Source organism: Lissotriton helveticus, chromosome 3_1 (genome assembly GCF_964261635.1).
Source record: "Lissotriton helveticus chromosome 3_1, aLisHel1.1, whole genome shotgun sequence".
Lineage (NCBI taxonomy): Eukaryota > Metazoa > Chordata > Amphibia > Caudata > Salamandridae > Lissotriton > Lissotriton helveticus.
The window spans coordinates 324189683-324215871 of NC_136061.1; the positions used below are offsets into that span (position 1 = coordinate 324189683).

At 45.0% G+C, this 26189-nt stretch overlaps 1 protein-coding gene across 4 annotated transcripts in view; it reads right to left on the reverse strand.

The window, feature by feature from the left end:
• The window catches only part of ALDH3A2 (aldehyde dehydrogenase 3 family member A2), a 518837-nt gene that overhangs the window by 255888 nt on the left and 236760 nt on the right, over positions 1 to 26189 (reverse strand). For all 4 annotated transcript variants that reach the window (XM_078679908.1, XM_078679906.1, XM_078679909.1 and 1 more), the window contains exon 7: positions 16966 to 17107. In XM_078679908.1, the coding sequence (XP_078536034.1) occupies positions 16966 to 17107 (142 nt within the window). The remainder of the gene's footprint in view (positions 1 to 16965; positions 17108 to 26189) is intronic.

Sequence of the window (26189 nt, forward strand, 5' to 3'; positions counted from 1 at the left end):
AACTCTTCATTTGTGTCTAGCCTTTTGGATTTCCTGCTTGCTCTTATTTGCTATATACTTTTGGAGACTGTACCCTGCCCACGTTCAAAAGCCACTCGGAGCTACGAGCCAAAGGGGCAGTGTTCAGGGGGGGAAACACTCATTGAAGCACCGGGTTTTTGGCCTTACTGCTTACTGTTTGCTGTTTTATATTTTTTTTAAAAAGAGAGAGAAACCGGGGGCACTAGCCAGGGGTGCCTATACTCGAACGAAATTATGAGATCAGGCAAAGTGCGTCATGAGGTAACTGAAGAATCAAAAAACTTCGAAAGTAAAGACCAAGGGTCAGTTAAGAATAAAAAAAAAAAGGTCATACAACAAAGAAAGAGGCTGGAGTCAGCTCCTGAGATCTCGACGAGCAGCCCAAGAAAAATCATCGGGATTCAAAAATTCTTCTTTTTGAAAGACCCAATGGCTGCAATCTATGCGCAAACCCAGGAACAAGCCCACCTGCCAAACCCAATTTCACCAGTGCCAAGGGCTGATAATAGCCAAAATCTATTGGAATTGAAAGAGAAGGAGGAGAAGGGCACACAAATAACAAATAAACAACAATTGATAAACCAAGATGAAGGGTCAAAACCAACAGAACTCCTACAAAATACTCAAACTATTGCAGAGACAAATAGCAAAACCATAGGTGGCAAATCGGTTTTGGTAATAGCTCAGGTACATCAACATAATTCTTTAAACCTGGAAAGTGTTACAAAAACAAATACAGGGAACAAGGAGAAAGTCACTATCCCCCCAAGTGAGGAAAATAAATTTGGGGTTGAGCATATTACCATACAGGACGATGCTTGGTCAACCTCCTTCTCCATATCCAACGAGGTAAGGTTGGACCAAATACTGGAACACGACATTCAAACACAAATACACTCCAGATCCCAAACTCAAGTAGACACTAGCAAAAAACAGGAGCCATCAGGCGCATGCATATTTCTAACAGACCCCGAAAAGGGACGGATACGAGGTGGAGAAGACATCCCCAATAACAATCTCATCTGTGAGCAGGTTCGAACAAGGGCCGTGTGACCTGGAAACATCGGTTGGAGAGGCTCACAAGGCCCCTTGGAGTAAAGCATTGTTAAGCACACTGGATGAGGCAATAAGGGCCTTGAACTTCCAATCGGACAAGATGGAGGTACAGATTGATCTTATAAATCTTATCGCGGGTCATATTTCAGGAATAAACACTAAGCTGGAGCACATTGTAGCAGAAGGGCAGATAGGGCGCAACATATGGATACCCCACAAATCCAGCCAAGTTGCGTATGTGGCAAACTAGTGGATAAACTGACAAATCTGCCCAACATATTAAAAGATATTTTAGGGGCAGTGCAGTTATCGATAAAACATAAATACATGAGTCCCAACGGGGTCGAGGAGGCTAATGAAGAAACGGGGCGATGTGAAGAAAGTAAAGATCCAAGCGCAAACGAAGACCTGGAACAAGAGGTAGAGGAGTCGAAGGAGGACTGTTTAGATCAGAGAATATGCCAAATAGACGCAACACAAATCACGAGTAACACTGTAAAGAACATTAAGCTAACAAAAAGACAGAGAAAACGGGCCAGAAAGGGGAGGGTCCAGCGTAAAGAGAAATCACCTACAAAAGAACATATTTATCCTATTTTCAGCAATCAAAAACTATTAACAAAGTCAGAGAATCAGCTGCTGGAAAAAAAAAACCACTAAATCATTCAAATACGGTTTTAGAGCAATCTAACCAATCAGGAGCGGTTAGTGAATGTAATACGCAGAACGAATGCTTGAACTCTCCAAAGCAAGAAAACAAACAGAAGATAAAGAGTAAAGATTTACAAAAAAAACAGAACTGTTCAGCAACCATGTATTGACCGGACCCTAGTAAAAGGGGATATAAAGCAACCATGCCAACCAATAATCAAGGAACGGGTAGGAACGCCACAGTGGGTATTTAGAAACCCAACATCTAAGGACAAAGGAGCGAAGAGAGACGTGGATGTCCAAAACTCCCCTAGGCATGAGGAAAAACAAACTATTGAAGGAGGTAAAAATGCCTTGCATCAAAAAACAAAAGAAAAAATAAATAATGTAGAGCAAAGCACAAGGACCCCAATAAAAATTAGGATAAATGAAACAGGGAGAACATGTAAGTTACCACAAAAAGAACATCAAGTAGAGTTCCTACAATGATCAAAGTATACAAAAAATGTTAAACTTGAAGAAGGTAAAATAAAAGGGAACCAATTGGATACAGTAAGGAGCAAGGTCGCCATTGAACAACTGAGAAAAATGAATGATGTAAATGAAGGAATAGTTAAAACACTCAAGCGGTAGGAGGAAAAAAGACATCTCAGCTAGTCCAATACAAGGAGGAACCCCCGAAAAACTGACATTTGTACCAGAATATCATACAAATGGCGGGCAAGACTTCTTGAACCGAGGTAACTTAATGCAGCTATTTAAAGAAATTCCAGAATTAGAAGAAATATCATCACAAGATCTTCTATCTGTAGAGTTTAAAACCAACGCAAACTCCCCTGATGTTGAAGAGTCAATAACCACCTGGGGGGAGGAGCTAAGATGGCGACCGGAGCGGACCTGTAGGCTCCCGGCTCCGCTGGTCATTTCTTGCCGCGCTGGCATCCTGATTCACATCCTGGCGCAATCGCTCGCAGATTGTGTGCGAAGCGGCGCTGATCCCGACGGCGCTTTCCCGGACCCCCGTCCTGCCCGGCAGCTGCAGATATTGGTCTCCTAACTCACGGCCCCGGACCCCGTTTCCGTGGGCTCCTCCTGCCGTGCCCCTGAGACCAGCGGCCGGCCGGAGAGCTCTGTTGGCGCCGGCTGCTGTGGCACTGATGAGACCCTTGCGAGGCGCTGCCTGAGCCCAGCCACCTATTCAGACGTGGGGCAGACGGAAAGAGGGCGGCGCGCACGGAGCTGCGGATCCCCATCGTAACGGAGCCTTTGTTCGAGGCGGAGGATACGGGGAGAGGACTGTCCGGCCATTTTGGGTCGCAACTAGCTTATTGACCCCACGCCTCGCTGCCCGGAATTGCCGAGGGGCGCTTGGTCTGTACGGACGATCTCTTGGGTGCGGCGCAGGGTGCTCCGCCGGAAGCTAAAAGGGGGTACGCTGCTTATCTCCTTTGCCCGGTGAACGTCGTGGTGTTTGGTCACATTGACTTTGCATGACGCCATGTTTTGTGAGGTGATGCGCCCGTCCACGACAGCGATCAGTGTTGCCCTCTCTGCAGGTGAGCCCGACATTCGAGAGGTTCCTCGGGGACATGAGGTCCAGGGACTGCAGCCTAATATTACCCTTGGCACTATCCTGGCGGCCCTGTGCATCCTCCGTGCAAAAGTGCGCCATTGCTACCGGGACTGGGGGGACAAGCTGGACAACATGGCGTTTACGCAGAGGTGGGGCGCTGCTGTTCTGGGTTTGCAAAGCTGCCACCTGCCACCACCTTTCATGGATGGGGCGACAGCGCTTTCTCCTGCCTGCTATACATTTGAGCTCGCTGTCGATCTTGCTGCCGCCCGAGATCACCAGCTTGACGACTCCGCCCGAGATACTTTGTTTCCCCTTTCAGTGAAGAACGCAACATTGTGGCCGGACTCTCTATCGTGTGTGCCTCGAGAACTGTCTGTGGTGCTGCAGCTGCCATCTCCTCCTGCACTGTGCCTCCTGCCTACACTGCCTACAACGTCGTCTGCTCCTGTTGTTATTGTGGACCATTCTGCTATACTCTACGGACTCCCTGGTGATCCACCGTGGCCATTTTGGGCTCCCTTATTGTTGTTCTCTTTCCTCTCGCCATTTTGCTCCTTTGTTCTGCGGTGGGCGGGCCTCTCTTGGGAAGCGCATCTAGGGGTATATCCACGTTCGGGTCAGGGCTAGGGTGCTTCTCCTGTTGTTGGCTGCTGGGCTGATGGACCGGGGTTCGGGATTGTTTCTTGCGTCCAGATTATTTGACCGCTGTTGATTATTGTTCCACTTCTGTGTTTGCCTTACTGTCTGCTGCTTGTCCTGCATCGGGGGTGGAAGGTGTATTGGTGACTGGTGGAAACCGGGTTGCCTGGAATTGATCCTCCTCCTGTTTTTACGCTGCAGGGTTTTTACATCCTGTTTTTTGCATTATTGTTGCGGGGGGGTGGTGTTTTATGTCTGGTTCGCTGACTCCTTTCCTCTCTTCTTTCTTTCTTCTCTCTTCTCTCTTGTTTCTTCTCTTTCCTTGTTATTGTTCGCTTTCGTCTTTCTATATTACGGGTGACTCTGGGCGACAGGCACGCTGTTTAGTGGGGTAGACCGTAGCCATTACAGTGATGTAGGGTGGGGGGGGTGTTTGTTGTTTTAGTTTGTTTTATTCTATGGTCCCTTTTTGCCTTTTTCAGGGGGTGGGCTGTGTCCCTTGGTGTCTGTTCCTTTGTCTCATGAGCGTCTGCACTTTCTTCCTTTTCGGGGTGGGTGGGCTGTACATATGGCGTCCACTTTATTCGTTTTTTGATATTCTTTGTCGATTTCGCGCATGTTATGGGCGTGTGAGGTCTCTGGGCTCTGCCCCGCTGTGTTCGTCTGCCTGCGTAGGGGGTTGTTCCCTCCCGCCCCCCCCCATTTTTCTTCTTGGTATATGTTGCATGACGCGCTGATAGATATGGTTGCTGCCTCCTTCATTCGTGTAAAATGTAAAATGAAACCTCTTTATCCTGGCGCGGGCGATGTCATGATTTTTTGCTTCCATCCTGATTTTATCCTGTTGTATACATTGCTTTATTTTTTCATCTCCTGACTTTGCGGCCGGCCCCTGTGGTTGTGGGCCAGCGCTTGTACCTCTACTTGTCTTTCAATAAAGGTTTTAAAAATAAAAAAAAATAACCACCTGGTCCTCAAAGGCCATAGTAGATAGGATATATGCCATGAGCCTAACTTTTGATGCTTGGGGCATTGTGCCGAGACGTCACAAAGGCAAAAATATCCATTTCCCCTTCTAAAAAACATCATAAACCCCAAAGAGAAAAATTAAACTGGAAACAATCAGAAGTCATGTTTAAAGAGCGCATGCTCCGCAACTCCCCAAAAAATACTAAGCATGAAGAGATTGGTAAGCCCAAAGGAGCAAGATACAAGGCTGGATAAAAGCATCGATTGGTCCTGGGTCCCCAAGGTCTTAAGCAATAAATGTTCCTAACATGCAAAAAAAGTTAAAGGAAGGAACAAAAGCCCTGTATAAGATACCACATCATGATTGGCAGGAAATAGGACACACTCAAAGAATCACGAATGAGCCCAGTGTGGAGAAGCCGTATAAAATTTGCATTTGTTCATGGAATGTTCATGGCTCCAATAACATGGGGCAGGACTATGATACAGCGAAATTGTTGGAGCAACAGGATTAATATTACTCCAAGAAACTTGGAATCTAAGCCTAGTATCAATACCCGGATACATAGAACTTCATACCCTAGCAGAAAGATTTTCAACTTTCGGGCACCCGAATGGAGGCCTAACAACATACATTGCACAAAAGTATAGATGGCAAGTGGAAGAAATAGATACTGGGGTAAATTGGCTGCAAGCCACAAAACTTAAAGGGACATCCGACTTAAATTCACGTAATCATAATTTACTAGTGCTATATGTTTACATTCACCCGGATAAAAAATTGAAGAAGGAGAAAATGATTATGTTAATGTCCCTGATTCAAGCGCTACAAAAATTACACAAATTGTATTCTTTGATCATTGCTGGTGATTTTAATAGCAATTTAGTAAAGGATAACCACATAACTCAAGAACTGGGAAGTCTGGGTCTGACAATCTTGAACGGGAACGCAAAAGGGGATAGACCTGCAGCTGTAACCTGTTTAAGCGGCAAAAGGCAATCGACAATAGATTACATGATAATCAGCAGCAATCTGGTCCAGAAAGTGGTCACATTTGAGGTTGGTCAGCGTATTGAAAGTGACCATTTCCCACTAACCACAAAAATCGAAATTTCCATTGATAGAACCCAAAAAATTAATATCTTGACGCAATATACTGAAAAGTTTAACTTACGGAAACTGAAATGGGCTGGAAAGGACATAAAACTAACATTGGATATATTCAAAGAACATCTGCTTCTAATAAAAACGCAATACAAAGAAGATCTCACAAAGACTTGGGAACATCTATGCGATGTTTTAACTCGTAATTTTCCTGTTACTAATCTTAGTAAAGGAAGAATGAATACTGGGAAGAAGCCGTGGTTCAATTTAATCCTACGGGAAGAAAAAAGGAAGATTCTATGTGAAGTCCGAAGGCAAACTAGGGTGGCGAAAAAGGGAATGAAAGTAAATAAGGAGAAAATAAGGGCCCTACATAAAAATTATAAAAAGATACTGGGCAAAGCAAAAAAATTATATCAAGAAGGAATTTGGACACAACTATTACTGGCCAGTAAAAACCCAAATGGTCAGACATTTTGGGGCATTATTAATAATCTGACAAAGGGCAACCAACTAAGACAAGAGGCAGGAATTGGAGAAAATACCTGGATTCAGCATGTACAAAATATGTTTACTGGCAGGGAGAATGTGCAAAAAAAGCACAATAAAAAGGAGTGCGAAATATGGAATTTGCAAAAATATTGCGAACAAAAGAAGAAAATTTACAGGAAGATGTTAGCATGCCATCGCAGGATAATGAGATCTTGTCAGAAGAAGAAATTTGTAATTATCAAGTTACTGCGCCAAAGACCAATTATTTGAAGGAAAAAACAAAACATACAGGATCAGTTACAGACATCCTGATAAACACCAAACAGTTGAAGGGAATAATAAAACGCCTAAAAGCAGAGGGTGCGGCAGGCCCAAATGGACTTCCTAATGCCCTTTTTAAGCACTCACCTGACTTCTGGGCAGAATACCTAACACCACTTTTTAACCAGATCTACAGCCAAAATAAATTGCCTAAGTCCTGGAAAGGGAACATTATCCATCCGATTTTTAAGCAGGGTGATCATAATGAGCCGGGAAATTACAGGCTAATATCATTGATCGATGTGGAGGCGAAAATATACGGATCATGCCTACTGATGCACCTTCAAGACTGGATGGAGGAAACAAACATAATTCCCATGTTCCAAATGGGTTTCAGGCCAGGGACAGGCACATTAACAAATTTGACAACCTTGGCGCTCCTAACAGAAAAAGCAGAAAAAAAGAAGACCAGACTGTATACTTGCTTTATAGATCTGAAAGCAGCTTTCGATAGGGTGAATCGAAACCGTTTATGGGACAAATTAAGATCATGGGGGCTGCCGAGGAAAATACTGGAGGCAATAATAGGCTTGTATAGTGAATCATGGGCAAGAGTAAAACTGGGCGATGGTCGCAGCACTACTGACGAAATTAGTACGCAACATGGTTTAAAACAAGGATGCGTCCTAGCCCCTAGTTTATTCAACCTATACATGGCAGATATAGTTAAACACATGCAGGTAGGGGAAGGTCATCCACCAAACCTGGAAAATAGTCCAATTCCTTTTTTACAATATGCCGACGATATTGTGGTACTGAGCCAAACACCTATAGGTCTTCAAAGAATGATTAACAACCTTGTTATCTATCTAGAGCACGAAAACTTGGAATTAAACAAGGAGAAAACAAAGGTGGTACGCTTAGTAGACCCCCAAAAAAATCGAATTTTAAATGGTACGCAAAAGGATCACCAATAAAAGAGGAAGCATCTTACAAATATTTAGGCCTAAAGTTGGGTCGAGGATTGACCCATAAAGAACATAAATTGGGCCTAAAGGCGAAAACACATTCCTTGGTCTATGCGAATAGGCTACTATATAAAAAATTGGTTGTCCGGATTACATGCATCTTCTAAAGGTGATGGCATCACAAACTCTACCCACTCTGTCGTATGCTCTGGTTACTTGGTGTGGAAAAGAGGCTGGGTTTTTAAACAACCTTCAAACAAAGGTATACAAAGCAGTTTTCAACCTTTCAAAATCAGCCTCGCCGGCACAGGTTCGATTGGAATTCGGGTTGCGGAACCAGAAGTTTCAGGGCATGAATAGTTTTGTGAAACTGTGCCACAAATTGCGAATGTCAGCACAGGGATCATTAGACAGCCTATGTTGGAAAGAAATCGAAAATCAGTTGAAGCAAACTACTTGAAGCGGTTGCGGGAGTTAGAAATCCAATCGACATGGGACACCAGTCCAGATAGAGCAAGCTTTGACAAAGTAACAAATAACTCCACAAAATGGAAGTCCTTTCTGGAGGATAAATCTGCAATCTCCAAGTGCCGACATGGATGGACAGTGATCAACTCATATTCTTCGACAAAACCCCAGGTATACCTAGAAAGTCACTTTAGCATAATGCTAAAGAAGAGATATATAGAATTTAGGCTGGGCTTACACCTTTCGAAAGACTTACAACCATCTTGGAAAGGCGTTTATACGGATCTTAGCTGTCGCTTATGTGGTTACAAAAAGAATCATCTGTTATGCGTGTGCCCGGCTCTCATGGACCTAAGGAGATGGCTTTTAAAGGATATTTTTAACGAATTGAACATTCGTACATGCAGGCAAGCTGTAATTCGATGGCTGGAGGGATCGTCACCAATGCTGGCTTGCAGGGGTGTCAAATACATGAGGAAAGTACAGTCTCTCCTATGACAAGCAGAACTCGGGGATACAGTAAAGAAGAAAACAGTAACCCAATGCTTGACAAATAATTTTAGCAAGTTTGTAAAATATGTTTATAATGAGCTAAAATGAAATGCTCAACTCAAACCTTTTTATGGACCAATCACCCACTTATTTAACGCTGTATAAAATAAACCCCTCAATGATTTCTATGATGATAGCACATGGTATTGGATTAGGCAATCAGATGACAATGTTATGAAATGTGTGTTATAAATTGTTTGAAATTTTATAGATTATTTTCTTATTGCGATTTGTAATGATTTTAAATAATCAAACAATAAAAAATTTGACTTGACTTGAAAAGGTTTTGTACGTTCCACCACTGCAAAGAGCGATGAGTACAGCCATCTACCAACACCAGATCTGATAGCGGAGCTTGAGCTTGGTTCCAATGACGTGCTAAACATTCCTGTAGAGGACGAATTTGAAGTCTTGCATAGGAAACGATTAAAATGCAAGGAGCCATCATTCCGACCAATTGCATGAACACTCGGGCTGGTAATGAGTGTTGAGGCTGAAACTGTGATATTAGGGCTTGCATGTTTGCTGATCCTGACTGGGTTGGGATAAGCTAGTATTTTCCGAGTGTCTATTGTGGCTCCTAGGTACAGCTGTGTGTTGAATGGCTATAGGTGAGACTTGGTGAAGTTTACAGTGAATCCCAAGTCGTGAAGCAGTTGAACTGTCTTTCGATTGTGGTGTAGGCAGCTTTGTTGTGATCTGGCTGCAAGGGAAGGTAAGGGAAGACATGAATGTTCTGTCTTCTTAGATGAGCTGCGACTACTGACAGGCACTTGGTGAAAACCCTGGGTGCTGTAGTGACCCCGAATGGGAGGGCTTTGAACTGGTAATGTTGTCCGTCCACCAAAGACCTGTGATATTTTCTGTGGGCAGGGTGAATGGGAATATGAAAATAGGGGTCTTCAAGTCCAGAGTGGCCAGAAAGTCGCCTTGTTGAAGAAGTTGGAGCACCTGTTGGAGTGTGGCCATGTGAAAGTGGTCCAACTGTATGTACAGATTTAGCTGTCTGAGGTCTGGTATAGGGCTGAGAGAGCCATCCTTTTTGGGAATTAAGAAATACAGGGAGTATACCCCGATCCCTTGGTATATTAATGGGACTGCTTCTATATCATGTTTTTCCAAGAGAGATAGAACCTCTTGCTTTAAGAGGGTGAGCTGTTCTGGTGACATTGAATGTGCTCTTGGAAGAATATTTGGGGGAGTGCTTGTAAGTTCCAGGCAGTAGCCATATTGAATAATTTGTAGCATCCACTTGTCTGAGGTGATTGAATTCCAGACAGGTAGGAACTGGGAGAGACGTCCTCCGATGGGAGTGGAATGATCGGGGGATAGGGGAAGGAAGGATTGTTTGTTTGAGGGGGAAGTGCATGTGGACTTGCCTCTACTTCTTCCCCCACCATTGCTCCCTTTAAAGCCTCCTCTTGAATAACCTCTAGGCGAGGGGGATTGGTTGTTGCCCTTTTAAGAGGAGGAGGGATTCTCAGTGGAGGCTGTTTTTGAACCACCCCTGTAAAAAGAGTAGCGAAAGGAACCTCTACTGGCAGGTAATTGCAAAGCCCCCATTGACTTTACGACCTCAGTGTTTTTTTTAATCTTTTCCAGCAAGGTGTCAACAGCTGGGCCGAAAAGATGCTGTTTGTCAAAGGGTTGGTTAAGTATAGAGGTTTGTCTGTGCGTTTTAACAGGCCTTTCAGCATGGGCAATGTATGAGTGTCTCTTTGTGATGAAGAAAGTGTCTCAAAGAGGAAATCCTCGTCTAAGGGTTGTTTATGGAGTTCCACCTCATGATAATGAGCAGCCATGTTAGGGAGCTCAACATAGCCAATGTTGTCATCAGGTGGGGAGGGTCTGGAGGGATACAAATCAGGATCATTATCTGTATTTTAATCTGTGTGATAATCCTCACAAGGGTCAGTGTCCTATGGTGACTCCTGATCCTCATCCCCCTCATCCTGTGGGTCAGGTGTAAGTGGTTGTGGTGAATTTAATGGTGTGATAGCCAAGGTATAAGGAGGAGGAGGAGGAGAAGGAGGTGGGATATAAGGAGGAGAATGGTTAGTATCCACATTCTTCTTCTTAAGAGGGATGTGATAGTCCTCTGGTAGGTCAGTTGTCCGTTTTTTTTTTGGAAGAGTTGCCAGAATATGTCCTGTTTTAGGGTTTATCACCAGCTTTTTCTGTTTCAGGTCCAAAGGTGGCTCATCAGGCCGAGGCTCTTTGGAGAGAGTGTCTTTTTGTTTAGATGGTGAGTCTTTGGCCTTGGAAGGTTTCGGGTCCGAGTCTTTGGTCTTCGCCGGTTTCGGGTCCGAAGGTAAGTTGACCAATAGATGTTTGGTCTTTTGTCTTGGTGCCGAAGGTGTCGGTTCGACATCAGGGCGGGGCTGGTTCGAGCCAGACGGCTTGGCTTCTCTTTGTGTTTCGGAGACGGGCAGCGGGGCATCGGAAACTTTTTGTCGGTGCCGACCTGAACCCGATGGTGAAGGAGGGCCCGGAGCCTTTGTCTCATGGTGAATGGGCAGAGGGGGGATCTGTACTCACGTACGGCACCCTGACCCAGAGTGATGTTTTCTTCTTCTTCCATGTCGGAGTCTGCTTCGGACACAGATCTGCTCTTCTTCCTCTGCCCCTTGAGCTGATTGTAGAGTATCCGAATCTTCGCCAAAGTTGTCCGGAACAGGAGTTGGTCTGATGTTGCATCTTGTGGCATTGAGCCCGACAATCACAAAGTGACTTTTTGATTGGAATGATCGACGCGGATTGCAGTTCTTCTCGTCGTGTTCCAGGGACAAGGAGAGATTGCACACTTCATACCAGTCCGTGCGTGGAAATTTAGCACGACACCCAGGACATAGCTTGAATGGAGTCCGTTCTATCGACTGCTAGCGGGGTAGGCACGGGTAGGCCCGAGGGCCTGCCACAAGTTTTCCAATGGAAAGTTTTCCGAAGTGAGACGATGCGCATCGATTGAGGAACCGCGATCGATAACAATAACGTGAGGGCAATGCATTGCGCATCAAAGGTGTCCGAAAACGGTACTGAACCGGAGTGCCGCAATACACATCCGAACCTGATGGCAAAAAAAACAATCCAAAGATGGAGTCGATGCCCATGCGCAGTATCACCGAAAGGAGGAGTCACCTACCTTGTGACTGCAAGACTTCTTCGAACAAAAACATAGTGAAAACATCCGGACCCGACACCAGATGGCGATCTATGCTAAAGCATATGATCGACAGCTCATATGCCTCGAACAATGATTTTTCTAAAGCAATCTGAATCTTAAAGCTCAAATCGATGCAATAATTCCATCTGTATACTTGCATTGAAAAGGATAACAATTTGCCAATTTTCTTTCTCAAAACTTATGTTGGCACTAGTTTTATCCTAACTAGATTTTTTTTTTTTGCAGAGTTTTATATAGCGCGAACTAGAACCAAACCGAATCAGTTATCAGAGTGCTTTACATAGCACCAGTTACGTTACATGAGGAAACACTTTCATTTTTGTTAGGCACGGGGAGATTAAGTGATTTGCCCAGAATCACAGGGGGTTTTTGGCGTCGTTACCGAGACTCGAACCCAGATCCCCAGGTCCGAGGTCGAGCGCCTTAGCCGTTAGGCCAACCCCTCTCCCCTTTGACAATTCTTTATATAATAGCCTCCCAAACATAATTTACATTTTACAATCTGTTCAGAATCAAGCAGCCGTGCTGATTTACAGAGCATTGGGGTATTTACACACTACTCCTTTACATAGAAAACTTCATTGAATGCCCACGGAACAAATAAATAAATTTACGGTTTGCGGTCTCACCTTTAAAGCAATTGCAGGGAAGTGACCTCGATTTTTATCAAAAAAGTTGTAGCATGGTACTGTCCAGTTGGAGAGCTGCACTCTGTCCCTTGATTTATGAAAGGTGGGTCAGCCTCTTCTCTTTTGTGGCTCCTTCCTTTTGGAATTCTACTCCATCTTCCTTGCTGTCGCAAACTAATCAGGTTTCTTTCCATAAAGATCCAAATACTTGACTTTTTAAACAAGCTTACTCCTATTCTCAATTGCATTATGATTCCTTTGGTATGCACCCAACAGTGCAAAGAAATAACTAGTTATTGAAGGACTTAATAAATAAATGAACATAATGGAAAATTAAACCGAGAACCACTTAACAAGTCCACTGTCTTCAAGCATTATATCCATTAAATTAGTGTTTAGTGTGACTGGTATGTCTAGCAGTGGAATTTCATGCTCACTGTGCCACAGCACTGAACTGCACATCACTGTTAATGACTAACAAGACCAAAATCTGTTTGGGTTTGCTTGTGTTCCCCCTCAGGGAGGACGTGGGCCAGCTGCTAGGACCAGAATGTTCCTCTGGCGACAGGACCAGGTTTCAATGTATGTGGTCAATTATTGTCTAAAGGGGCATAGTAAGCAAAACATGATGGACTAAAATGGATCAACAAATGACTGCCTGTGGCTCATACTCTTGCAAGGATTTCATCCATCAATTCTGTGTTTCAGTAGAGCACTTTAAGAGGGCTGCCACAATGTAGAGTTTGAGCTCACAGTGCAAGAGGACTAAAGCTCCACCTCACTGATGTAGTCCATAAAGAACAAACATGTGCCAGGGTTGCTTGCATTCCCATTCAGAGGACATTCTGGCCAGGCCATTCAGACAAATGCTCCTATTGAGGCAGGGCCGATTCTGATTTGCAAATGGCTGGTCCCCTAGGAGGTTTCTGTTGATTTGTTTTACGAATCCCAGATTGCGACATGTAATGCCAACTAAACTGAAGGTGCTCTATGCTGGTCTACTGAGATTAACTTTTCACAAACCATCCATCCAGCTGAGGATAAAGAGGAATTCCGTGGTGGTGGAAATGGCCACCGCAACTTAGAATTCCTTCATGGGTGCTTTGGTAGCTATGTTCCAGCCAAAGGACACACATCTGAACTGACACATAAGTGATGGCAACCTCAAAGACTGCTGGTTTATTTCCTTTCAGTGGTATAATTACTTGGGCATCTTGGAGGTCTAGTCTTTCATCTGCATGGCGTATGTGTTTCAGCTAACATCACGACATGGAATGATTACTCAAAGAGTCAATTTAAAATAGCACTACTGATGCATTTAATTTTGTATAATTGCAACTTTTCTGTTGTCGGTTTGTTTCCAATTTTTGCAGCAAATCTAAAAATTGCTTCTGCATTACTGGTAAATTTCATACTAGCAATTTTTAGATGAGGGTTCCACACATTTTTATTTGACAAATGAAGGCCCAAATATGTAAAATTATCGACTTCAGCTATTATCTGCCCTTTTAATCGAGGAACCCTCTTCTTTATATTGCCTGTACCACATGCCATCACAAATGTTTTAATAGATTAAATCTCATATCCTTTTCCTCCATAAAAGTGTTAAAACATCCGATCAGGGATTGCAGGCCTTTCGCAGTTCACAATATCAGAACTCTGTCATCTGCAGCTGGGTCAGCAGCTATTTGTTGGAGAAACACACCCACCACATTAATACATTAAGAAAACAGAAGTGGTGTGAGAATGCACCCTTGCCAAATGGCTTTCATGATCTTAAAGCCCAGGGTAGATTCTCCATTTACACTGCAACGTACATGGGCAGTCAAATAGCTATATAATTGCGAAATAAAGGATATTATATCAATGAGGCTCCCAAATCAACCAATATTTTCCACAACTTGGAGTGACTAAGAGGTTCAAAGGCCCTGCTTAGATCTGCGAAACGAAAATTAAGGCTACCCGTTTTTGCTACAGCAATCAGGTTTAGGTTGATACATTGTTCTAATGTTCCATCCCTTGTGGTTAGGGGGTGGATCCTTGCTTGGGGATTGCCTCCTGTGGCGATCTCCAAGCAGGGATTCAGTTGGCAGTAGTAGCATTGGGAAGCGGAGATTCTCCCATTTCCAACGATACCTCCCCTAAAGGAATAAGTGCCCAGGGTGCTGAGATATGCTCCTGAGCAATGATTCAGTGACAGTAAAATGAGCCCATCGGCTCATTTTACTTTCACTTTCCTGTAATGACGTCAGTGAGCCCTGCACGCTGATCGCCCTTGCAGAAAATAAAAACAATCAGGCTGCTTGGGAAAATCTTCCTGAGCAGCCGGATGTAGAAAAATAATACAGGACTCCCTCAGGTGCAGAGCGCCAGACGGGCCTTTAAGTGCCTTACCAGTTTCAGCCAAAGGCCGACGCTCGCATGTTTAGTTAGTGCAAAATTACAGGTTATGTTATGTTATGTTAATAGCATCTTATAGAGCGCACGTACACCAAGAGGTTTCATGGCGCTAAGTCTAGCATGTGCCGGGGCCAGCAAAGGATTATGCGTGGGCCTGTGTAAATAGCCACATTTTGAGCAGCCTTCTGAAATTTAGGAGGTTGTAGCAGGACCGAATCTCCAAGGGGAGGGAGTTCCAATGTCTGGGTGCCAGAGTCGCAAACCTGTGCCCGCCCTGGCGATGAAGCTTGAAGGAGGGGGTGGTCAAGAGATGACAGGTTAAGTGCCACTCCGTTTATTTCATTTGTTTAATGGAATTTATTTGTCTTGAGACACTACTTAGTACACACAGTACTGGGGAGAGTGCTAGAAAAACTTTACAGGTCTGGAGGTATCTTATGACCCGTTGAGGGCAGTGCCCCTCGGGCTCTTTGTGGTGACCCATGCAAGGGTAACATTGATCCAGCCAGTGTGTACAATGGTCATAACTTTCGGTGTTTTCAATGCCAATGTATATGTTTCATGTATAGGAGTCCTAAAGGATTCTGGTTCCTAGAAAAATTCTTCATTAGTACCACTCTAGCCTTTATTCTTGTGCAGCCGGTTACTGCTACTCAAACAATTGAGACAGAGCCTCCATCGGACTGTATGACCCTGATGGTCCACCATTATAGACTGTGCCAAACAGCAATCACAAAAACAATTCAATGAAAGGAAAGAACAATTACACCAGATGCAGAGTTTGGAATTTTTTCCGTTGCCCTGTACCAAAGCATAGGCAAACCTGGAAAATCATATAAAAGTTGGATATTCCGCAATAGTAAAGAAAAGCATGAAGCTGGACATGAGAATCTACAACTATTGCGCTGCAGCTTCTCGACCGGGAGCCTGGAGCTCAGTCCTCGGAAGACACCCTTCGAAGCCCGCAGCTGTGTGCTGGGAGAGTCTCTTATCTGGGTCCGTTCCATCCTGTGCTACTGATAACTTCTATCTTGAGCTCCAATAAGTCAATCACCTGCCAGAGAGTTTGCAGCTGCCTATTAGGAAGACACTGCAGCTAGTCAACATTAGGTCTTTATTCTCCTTTGTTTCCCCTATCCATCATGGCTGTTCCTCCCTTGAAATCTCCTAATTTGCCAAACCATTATGCTTCTTTTCATGTCGGGTTTTCTGTCATTTCATTGTCCTGCTCTTTTACTGTTTAAATTCCTTAGTCTGGCTGGAGGGTAAGTTCCTAGTTTTCGTCAATCCTCAGAAGTCTTTGTTCAGCAAGGTTTTTTTGTATTGCCTTTGGCTTTTTCCTCTCATAACGTAGCAGCTTCTCTAGGGCATTTGTCTACCACATATTTCAGTGTGTGTGTTTGCTTTGTGCATTCTGGAAACAGTCAACTATATATTGGACAGCGGATAGCCCAAACAGAATTACAGGTAAGCACCCAAACCTGAAAAAAAAACAGATTCCTTTTGCAAATGATGACCATTACATGCTATATATCCATTAAGGGATTTTCGTCAGATTAGTCAGATTTAGATGCCTTCCTACTCTTTGATGGAACTGCATTAATGAACCTGAGAAACCAAATATGTCAACACGTGTTACACTGCTGTTTGTCCCCATTCTGATGGGAATCTGCTTTTGTATAGATTGTAAACATCCAAGTACAAACCCATTGTAATCACAAGAGAAACGAACAGTCTGAAATAAAGAATATAAATTTAAGGAATCAACACTGTAGTCCTTAATGTAAACAGTGAGGGAGTACAATGGGCATCAAACTTAGCATATCTTTCAGTTAGGGTATTTGAGTAAGAGGAATATTTTTAAGAAGTTCCTTCACAACATGGTCCTCCTATCTTTTGCTATACAGTCCAGGCTAATTATAGAAAACAGATTGACAGATCTGGACTCAGTAATTGTTTAGAAACCAACACTAAATATACGATACAGCACATACCTATGAATCGGGCAGATTCATCATTTTGTCCACCAAAGGCGATTTTTTGTCCTTCCAGCAAACCCATCAGCCGACTGAAGTGACGTTTGTTGATAATCCTTTCGTAATCTGGTGATTTCTTTACATCTTCTCCATAAAACTCCTTGTAATAAGAAAAAAGAGTTACTTAGCAGCAAGAACATTGAGGATGCTACAACACCGAGAGGGGGGAAGTCTTTGAATCAAATGCCCTCATTAGGATTTGGCCGGATTTAGGTACAGGTATACCAGAGGTCCAAAACCGTTAATTGTAGTCTGTATCCCAGTACCCAATTCCAGCCATTACATATTTCGGTGCCCAGAATCGAGAACAACTATGTGCCCTAAAAATACAGGGTGAAAACCAAGATCTTTTATTAATCCCGGGGTTAATATCAGCAGGGATTAGTGCGAGTAAAGTGCTGTTGAGCAGAGAGAGCCTCTGGGGTAATACACTGTGAGGGGGTGAATAGGTGGAGAAATATTTGCTGCTCTCCTCATTGTGCTGGAGGGGCAGGTGTCCACTGCCCCTACCCTCTTCATTTTTGGTTTACCAGTATATAAACAGGTCATGTGTTTCCAGACTTATTAACTTCAGGTCCAGGCACACTGGATCGCACAGTGTCCCAGGGTGATATCGCACCCAGGGAGATCATTACAGGAAAAGCATATTGAGGGCTTAAGTTTGCTCTTATAAACAGTACTAAGCAAAATAAAATCTATCTCATCAAAACATGATACAACACAAAGCTCTGAAATACTACTAGCACAATCAAGAATTGTATTGTCATGTTTTCTTTGCCCTTTTGAAACAAGTCTAAAAGAAATAAATTAAATTCTATGTCAGAACCAGTGGCCAAGGATTATGCTCATAGCTCTTCAACTCCTTGTCTCAGCATCGTAAAATGTTCACATTTAAATTCATTTGCAGAAAAGCCCATTCCTTTGGCCTCTCTCTTTTCATCCTGCCCAGCAGTATTTTAGTGCCTCGCTATGCAATTTGGCTAGGTTGCGCTGTATTTAATTGACAGTGCTTGCGGGTTTCTCATCAATTCATCCTTCTCAATTGCCTCAGCACCATTCGCTCTGCTGTAGTGTGGCCCTCTGCTTCCTAGGGAACGCTGGATGCATGCACTTCCAGGCTCCACTGCATTGTCTTTAAGAGAGCCTGTAATTAGGAGCGTAGTTACTCCACTCCTGGTAGGGTGCTGTAGGCCCATGGATCATCTTGTGCTTTATTAGAGTAGTGTTTTTCAGTTGGGAGTACTTGTTCGGGTCTCCGTTCCCTTAGTGCTGCTCCTGCTTCAGAGGGCAAATTCAGCAGAGAGCTATTAGAATTTTTTCCAGGATTGTTTTTCTGCTCATACTTGGGCTTTGTGTGTCTGCAGGCTGAGTTAGGGTGAGAATCATACCTATTTATGATATGCATCTCCAGTCTCCTACGTACCCCCCAAACCCACACCTCACTAGATGAGGCCGAATTTTTAGGATTCCTACTAAAGGAAGAAGTCTTACCTGGCATGCTAGACTTGTCCATTACGAAGGCAGTCTCGGAGACGTTGCAACCCCTGGGAAGACAATTTCTGCTCCTGGCAGCAGCTCACCTTAACCACTCCTAGGGGAGGGGAGGTCTGGGGTGGGAGGGGGTGATTACGATACATCTAGGCCCAGGAAGGACTTGAAGCTAAGGGAGCAGAGTTGCCAGGGGAGGGACCCAAGGAAGGTAAAGCAGAGTGCAAGATAGATGATCCTATACACTCAGTTGCATTTGAATGCCTATGGGAAACTTTTAAACGTGCCCATACCCCAGAACAAGAAGCCTCTCCTGGGAGACAGATGTGGTACTTTTTCCATGGAGGAGGATCTAAAGGCTGACATGGGCTCACGGCTTAGGATGGAAATGAAGGCCCTAGTCATCCCTGCCACCCGTCGGCACCCTATGCAAGCCTGGCCCAGCCGCTTTGACATGTAGGAACCAGTAGACCTTTACCATCCTATGTCCTCAGAGTGGTGCCCTTCAGAGAATATGGGGCACAGAGCATCCACAAACCCCTGAACAAGGAGATTCAAGAAAGGCAGGCTGAGTGACCACACCCCTTGCTGGAGAAGATGGTCACTCTCATCCGAGATGGACAGGAAAATTGTCACATTTCTGTCTAAATGTGTAAAGGACTTGAAGAGAGTACTATTAACAAGCCCTGGAGGGCCTGCTAAGGTAAGCTTTTAGATACTGGTGGGCATCTTACCAAAATCTTTGATGTGGCACAGATGCCAAGGTCTCCGAAAAGCTGCTCTCTCCAGAGATCCTGTCAAATTGGACCAAGTGGGTCAGATGTTTTCTTTGCAATGCTAATTGCATCTTGTCAACAGAGCACCGATGTTCATGGACATGAAGCTGGCCATGTTAGCTACTTTACGTGGATGATGTGGATCTTTTTAGGGATCCATTCCTGAAGGAGCCAAGGAAGTTTACCCCTCCTTTCTCTGTATTGGACAAGGCCCAAGCCTTTATTAACAGGGTCTTCAGCCCTTTGATTTTTTCTTGGGCAGTTAGTGGAAATGGAAGCTTGCCTTCCAATTTTCCCTCAATCCTTTTAAGAAATAGCCTCAGTTCCAGAATGCTTCCAAGTTCAGAGATTTCTTTCAATCTAAAAGGGCACATCCTTACCCCCAGTAGATTCAGAAGAGCCACCAATGCCCCTGGAGGTTCCTCAAGTGAGTCGTATCCCTTCTTCCTAGCGAAGGCAGAAGGTTGGCAAGCTTTTTCCCAGTCTACTACAAGGGATACCTGCATTCTTCAAACCATTTGAGGGTTCCAAATTGAGTTCTACCACTGCCCAAGGCAAGAATACTACCCATGTCTGCTCTACTTGTCCCCAATCAGTCTTAGTGGATAGGTGAGAAAGTGGCAGATTTGAAGGCCATCAGGGTTGTGGTTCCACTGACCCTTCACTGCTGTGGTTTTTGAGCAACCATTTCCAGATCGAGAAAAAAGGGTATTGTCCTAGGATCAACCTTCATGAGCTCAAAAGTTTGTTTAGTCAAAAGACACTGCAAAATGGACAGCCACCTGCCCTGGTATATTGTTCTACAGAACTGAACAGCCTGCCTGGACCTGAAAGCTTTTTTCAGTTCTGCTGTTAGGAGCAAATTTGAGTGCTGTTCTTCTGTTTGGTCTTTCATCAGCATATTGGCCCTTCACCCAGCTTCTCAATCTGGCAGTAAATATATTCAGATTTAGGGGTCTTTGGCTGATTATCTGTCTCATGGACCAGTCCCAGGAATGACTTGAACTTGGCAGAGGACTTTTTACAGAACCTTGGTTTATTATTAACGGCTCCATTGCTTTGCTAACTCCTGAGGCGAAAAGCCGGGAGGTGTTCTACTGCCTATTTTAACTTGTATACTGTGTATTTGTTTTTAAAAATACTTGCTGAATTTGCACACTATCCTCGACTCTTTGATTCCCCATAGCAGTTGAATACTAGCTGTTTGGGAAACAGAATCCACTCGTTTCTTGGCGCCATTGACCGCCGAGGGAGACGATAGCCACGCCCATCTCTTGCTGGCCACGACCCCTCCTACGTCACTTGCTACCACTCATGTGTCAACACCGGAAGCGCAGCGGACGAGCGCAGCGGGCACGCCGATTGCGCGCCGAAGGCGCGCTTAAGGCAAGCTCGTCTGCGCTCGTCCGCGACGAGGACGCGCCTAGCGCCACAAATCCTGCCCGTTTCAGCTTGCAATCCCCCTGCTACACCCGGGATACATTGCTCAATTTACGAGGGTACGCGCACGAAGGTAAGCTCACCTTTGAAGAGACTGCTTCTCCCTTAACTGACTTCACCCACAAGGGCCTAATTGTAGGAGGCCTCCTGAACGTCAGATCTCTACCGAAGCATGCCACCGAAATTAATCTTCTTATAGATTCACACCATTTAGATGTACTTTTTCTTACCGAGACTTGGACACACGCCAACTGTGAGACCGATTTAGCCTCTGCCTGCCCCTTAAACTTTAACATTCTTCATCTCCCCAGACCCAAAGGCCGCGGTGGCGGAGTTGGTGTCATCTTCCGAGCCTCGTGGCAATTGAACACCATTGACATAGATCCTGTACCCGGGATCGAGCTCTTTGGCTTGACTATAAACTGCCACCCAGGAGGCACCTTTACGGTGATCATCTGCTACCGACCGCCTGGGACTTTTTCCCTCTCGCAACAGCAAGTGCTCCTCACGACCATCACAAATATGGCAACCTCCCATTACAAACTTATTATTCTAGGAGATTTTAATCTCTGGCCAAACGGCAGCCTAGACACAGGTTTAGACAACCTTCTGCTGTCCTGTGACAGCGTGGGCCTTTACCAATTGATAAAGGACCCCACTCACTCCGCAGGCAACCGTCTTGACCTCATTTTTTCGAGTCCGGGCCTAACTCAAGTAGGCGACATTCTGCCTATGAGCTGGACAGATCACTCGCTCATTAAACTCTACATCAGCAACGCCACAATAAGAAAGCCCAAGAATCACTCACCTCCACAATTTTCCTATCGAAACTGGAAAGCTTTAGAAAAACTTAGCATCTCCACCAAAGTTTTCGAAGTACAGGATAGTTTCTCTCCTACTAGCTCGGTGGAAAATAATTACAGATCCCTCAGCTCGAGAATTACCTCCATCGCGGACTCGGCTGCCCCTCTAAAATACTGTAAACCCAAAGGTAGAGCACCTGCTCCCTGGTACAATGAGTCCCTCAAAACCCTCAAATCAGCCTGTAAACAGGCTGAGAGAAAGTGGAGACAAGGTTACTGCAACAACTACAAAGCCCTCTGGAAAAAGTCACTCCATGATTATAAATCCGCCATTGCAGAGAGTAAGGCGAATTACTACTGCTCCACTATAGCCAACGCGGCCAATAGTCCTAAAAGTATATTTCAGATCCTGGATAATATCATGCATCCTGACTGTGTCAAAAACTCCATCCCCCCATCTCAGACCCTCTGTGATAATCTCGCCCAGTTTTTTACCGATAAAATTGAGACTATCATCAATAATCTGGCAACGCCCCCGTTACACCTCCACCCCACCCCTCCCGAAGCTGGCTCCACCAATCCTGTTTCTCCAAGGTTAGCTTGCCCTCCTATGAATAAGCTCCTGGATTTCCCCCCTATCTCTCAAGTAGAATTTGAGAAAGTAGCATTGGGCATCTCCTCGGGATCTCCCCTCGACCCTCTGCCTCCGAAAATCTGGAAAGCATGTGGGCATGAATTATTTCACACTCTACGGATGATTTGCAATCAATCTCTCAGCTGTGGTATCGTCCCCATTCCCTGGAAGCAAGCGCTCATCACTCCGCTACTAAAGAAACCCACGCTGAATCCAGAATGTTTGTCCAATTTTCGCCCCATATCACTTCTGCCTTTCCCGGTGAAGGTACTCGAACGTTGGGTCAGCAACTGTCTCTCAAACCACCTCGAGCAGCACCACGTCTTGGACGAATTCCAATTTGGGTTTCGCCCAGCCCATGGCACTGAAACTGCTGTGCTCACTGCCATGGAGGAGCTTCGAATGCGTGCAGATAGGGGCCAAGCCGTGGCCTTGATTTTATTAGACCTGTCTGCCGCATTCGATACTGTCAATCATGGGATTTTGCTTGAGAGGTTGAGAGAGGCAGGGATCGACGGCACGGCCCTGCTTTGGTTTCATTCATATCTTAGTGACAGGAAACAGGCTGTATCCCTTCCCCCATTCCAATCGGTTTTCTCCCCTGTCCCTCACGGTGTTCCTCAGGGCTCCTCCATTAGTCCGATTCTTTTTAATGTTTACTTGAAACCACTGGTCACGTTAATCAAGTCGCACAATACGACCACAGTAAACTATGCGGACGACACTCAGCTCTTGCTTTCTTGGGAGGGCGAAGACTCCATCCCCTTAGAAGCCTTCCACAACTGTCTAAGAGACACCGCAGGCTGGTTGCACCGGAACTCCCTCCAATTCAACTCCTCGAAAACCGAGGTTCTGTTCTGCCCTGCGAGCCGCATTCCCCGCCCTCTGCCTGCTGAGTTCTGGCCCCCGGAAAATTCTAACAACCCACTACCTGTTACCAGTGTTCGCAATTTGGGCGTCATGCTGAATTACCAACTGAGCATGGAAACGCAGGTCTCAAGAACAGTTGCTACCTGCTCAGCCCTTATGTGCTCACTGCGCAAAGTTCTGCCTCTTCTACCACCTTCTGCCCGAGCATTGATAGTCAGGTGCACTATTCTTAGTCGCCTTGACTACTGTAATGCCCTCCTGTTTGAATCCCCTGCGACACTGCTGGACAGACTCCAACGAGTTCAGTCGGCAGCAGCCAAACTGGCTCTTGGTTGGACCAGGAGATCCTCTGCCACCGCTGCCTTGGCCGAGCTGCACTGGCTGCCGTTGAAGCAACGTATTGCCTTCAAAGCCCTTTGCTTGGTCTTTAAGGCACTACACGGTGCAGGACCCAGACCCCTTCAACGTCTGTTCTCGTGGTACATCCCCACCAGAACACTTAGGTCTACAACCGCTTGCCTTGTGAAAGTCCCCAGATGTAAGAAGGCCAGGATCGGAGGTAGATCTTTCAGAGTAGCTGCAGCCAAGCTGTGGAACAGTCTGCCAGCCGATATCCGCCAAATCACTCATCTCCTACCCTTCAGGAAACTAATCAAAACCTGGCTCTTTCCTCCACCCCTTTAAGCCTGCCAGCCATAGTTCAACCCCCCCCCCCGCCTATAAACCCAGGAGTAGCTACCAGCGCCAGGATACCTGCCAGGTGACAGCCGCGCTTTATAAATATTTTAAATAAATAAATAATAAATAAAAGTCAGATCTGACACCCAGTCAGTCCATGTCTTTTCAGGGGTTTGTTATCAAAGCGCAGGCAACTCTTCATCTTCCAAAGAAGAAAGTGATCAGTATCCGGAAGGAACTGGGAAAAACCATTTCCGTGGACAGTATATATTTGCACAACCTGGCAAATAGCGAGTCTCCGGTCATCATCAATTCAGGTGATTTTCTCAGGTGCTTTAACCCCTTCGACGCTCATGACGAGCTGTGCTCGTCATGAGGTAGCCTCCTCGCACGCTCATGACGAGCCCAGCTCGTCATGTAAAGTGCACTTTACAGATTCCCAGCGTACGGGCGGAATTCCGCCCGCACGCATGCGGTTAAAGAGATTGAAGGCTATCCATCTCCGCAAAGGCTTGGCATGATCCTGAATGAGCTTCTTGTTCGCGGACGCCAGGTCGGAAATATAGTGGTGGCTAGATAACATGACACTTGGAATGGCAAATCAATCTTTGGGAATGTTTCAGATCTTGTCATAGAATTAGACCCCAGCACCCTGAGCTGGAATGTGGTGGTTGCAAATGGGAACTCCAGACACCTGGTACACTACAGTGACTGGATGATGGATCCAGGTGTCTTGCAGGAACTGATGGCGTGTTGGGGCGCCTGTGAAGAAGATATGTTTGCTTTCCACCTTAATCATCAATTGTAGAGATATAACAGGTGGCGCCAGGATCCAGAACCTTTGGCTGTGCACTCATTCCTTCCGGACTGGTGTGGGCGGGGAGGACCAACTACATCTTTCCTCCTTTGTCAAGATCACAATGACGGCAACTCTGTTTAGGAGGCAGAGGGTGAATCTGGGGCTGTAAGACCCCTTTGGAGAGTTTAAGTATGGTCTCTAGTTCTTGTGAAACTTTGAGATTTTCTAATTCTTTTCCCCCTTTTTCAAGAATTCCTGCGGCACCGTCAAGTACACACACTCACCAGCTGGTCTCACAAGGCCTCCGGCAGCTCATGGCCTGGCGGATTTCATAAGACACGAATCAAGTCCAGGCATTTTGTAACAGGCTCAGGGTCGGAAAGCACCGATATGCGATACAGACATACTTGGAAGAGAATATTAGTTTATATCGGCAAGATATAGATCCCATGGGGGCAGACCATTTCCATATACTGAATTACTTGACTGAGCAGAACATTGCTGGGCAGGCATACAGGTCTGTAAACACCTTTAAATCCACCATTTCTGTGGAACACCTCCCCCTCAAGGGGATGATGTAGGCTAGTTGACACTTTCTGGTTTACAAACTTTTGAGGGATATTCTCCTTTCTAAGTCTCGAGGTTACAGGTACTTTACACTCTGAAATGTCAATTCAGTTCTCAAACTTTCTTTCTTGGCCCAATAACTATTTCCTTCCTAGGAAGGCGATTCTAATCTTCCATAAAAGGGTTGCATATGTCAGAGCCCTTGATCTCGCTGGGAAACTACACATCCTGAAGGGAGTAATCTTTTACCATAGCCAGACTCAACCAGTCATATATCCACATAGTCTCTCACTTGAAGTCTGATCATAATCCAAAACTATGTGGTTTGATGCCTTTCGTAATATGAGAATAAGACATCGGAGTTCCACTCGGAGGGAGTTATTCAACTTTTTTTTTTTTTTTTTTTTTTTTTTTTTAAAACCTTTATTTATCGTATGCACATTACACAGCGTCTGCCTACAACCACTGCGGGCCGGCCGCTATGACTATTAATAGCAATGCATGCCATCTTGCGCTGCGGAAAGTCAAGAATAAGAACAATACGATGTAGCAATACAAGATGGCAGGAAAAGGAGAACGTAGGTTTCATTTTATAATTTTGCGGAAGTATCACAGAGTCGGGCCAGATAGCCAATAAGGCGAATTATACAGCAGGATATTCAATAGTGAAACGGTAATAATCCGGATATGAACGTGAGATATCACACGCAGGATACTCAAGTGTGGAGTTGCAGTACATACCATGCATCGCCCGCCCAAGAGGTATAACAGTGTAAGAGTTACAGTTCAGCCAATACATGTATAACAGGATGCGAGAAAGGCCGTACCATAGCAGAGAGGGAAGGAGCCATCGTTACACAACAACACAAAACCTCACGTGAAGCCAGTCATGTAATTAGCAAAGTGCCCTCAAATAAAGGAGAAATGGACAATAAAAACCAGAACATATAAGCATGCAATGGCTAAGCAGGAGAGACGATATCATAACCAAAAAATCAATAATCTATGCATATAAAGATGAGCACTAAATGTAAGATCCTTCCCCAAAAGGCAAAACCCGACCCACAAAACGACACTGTTCACCAAACTAAGCACTGGACAGGACAATAGCATGTAAGCGAGCGCAT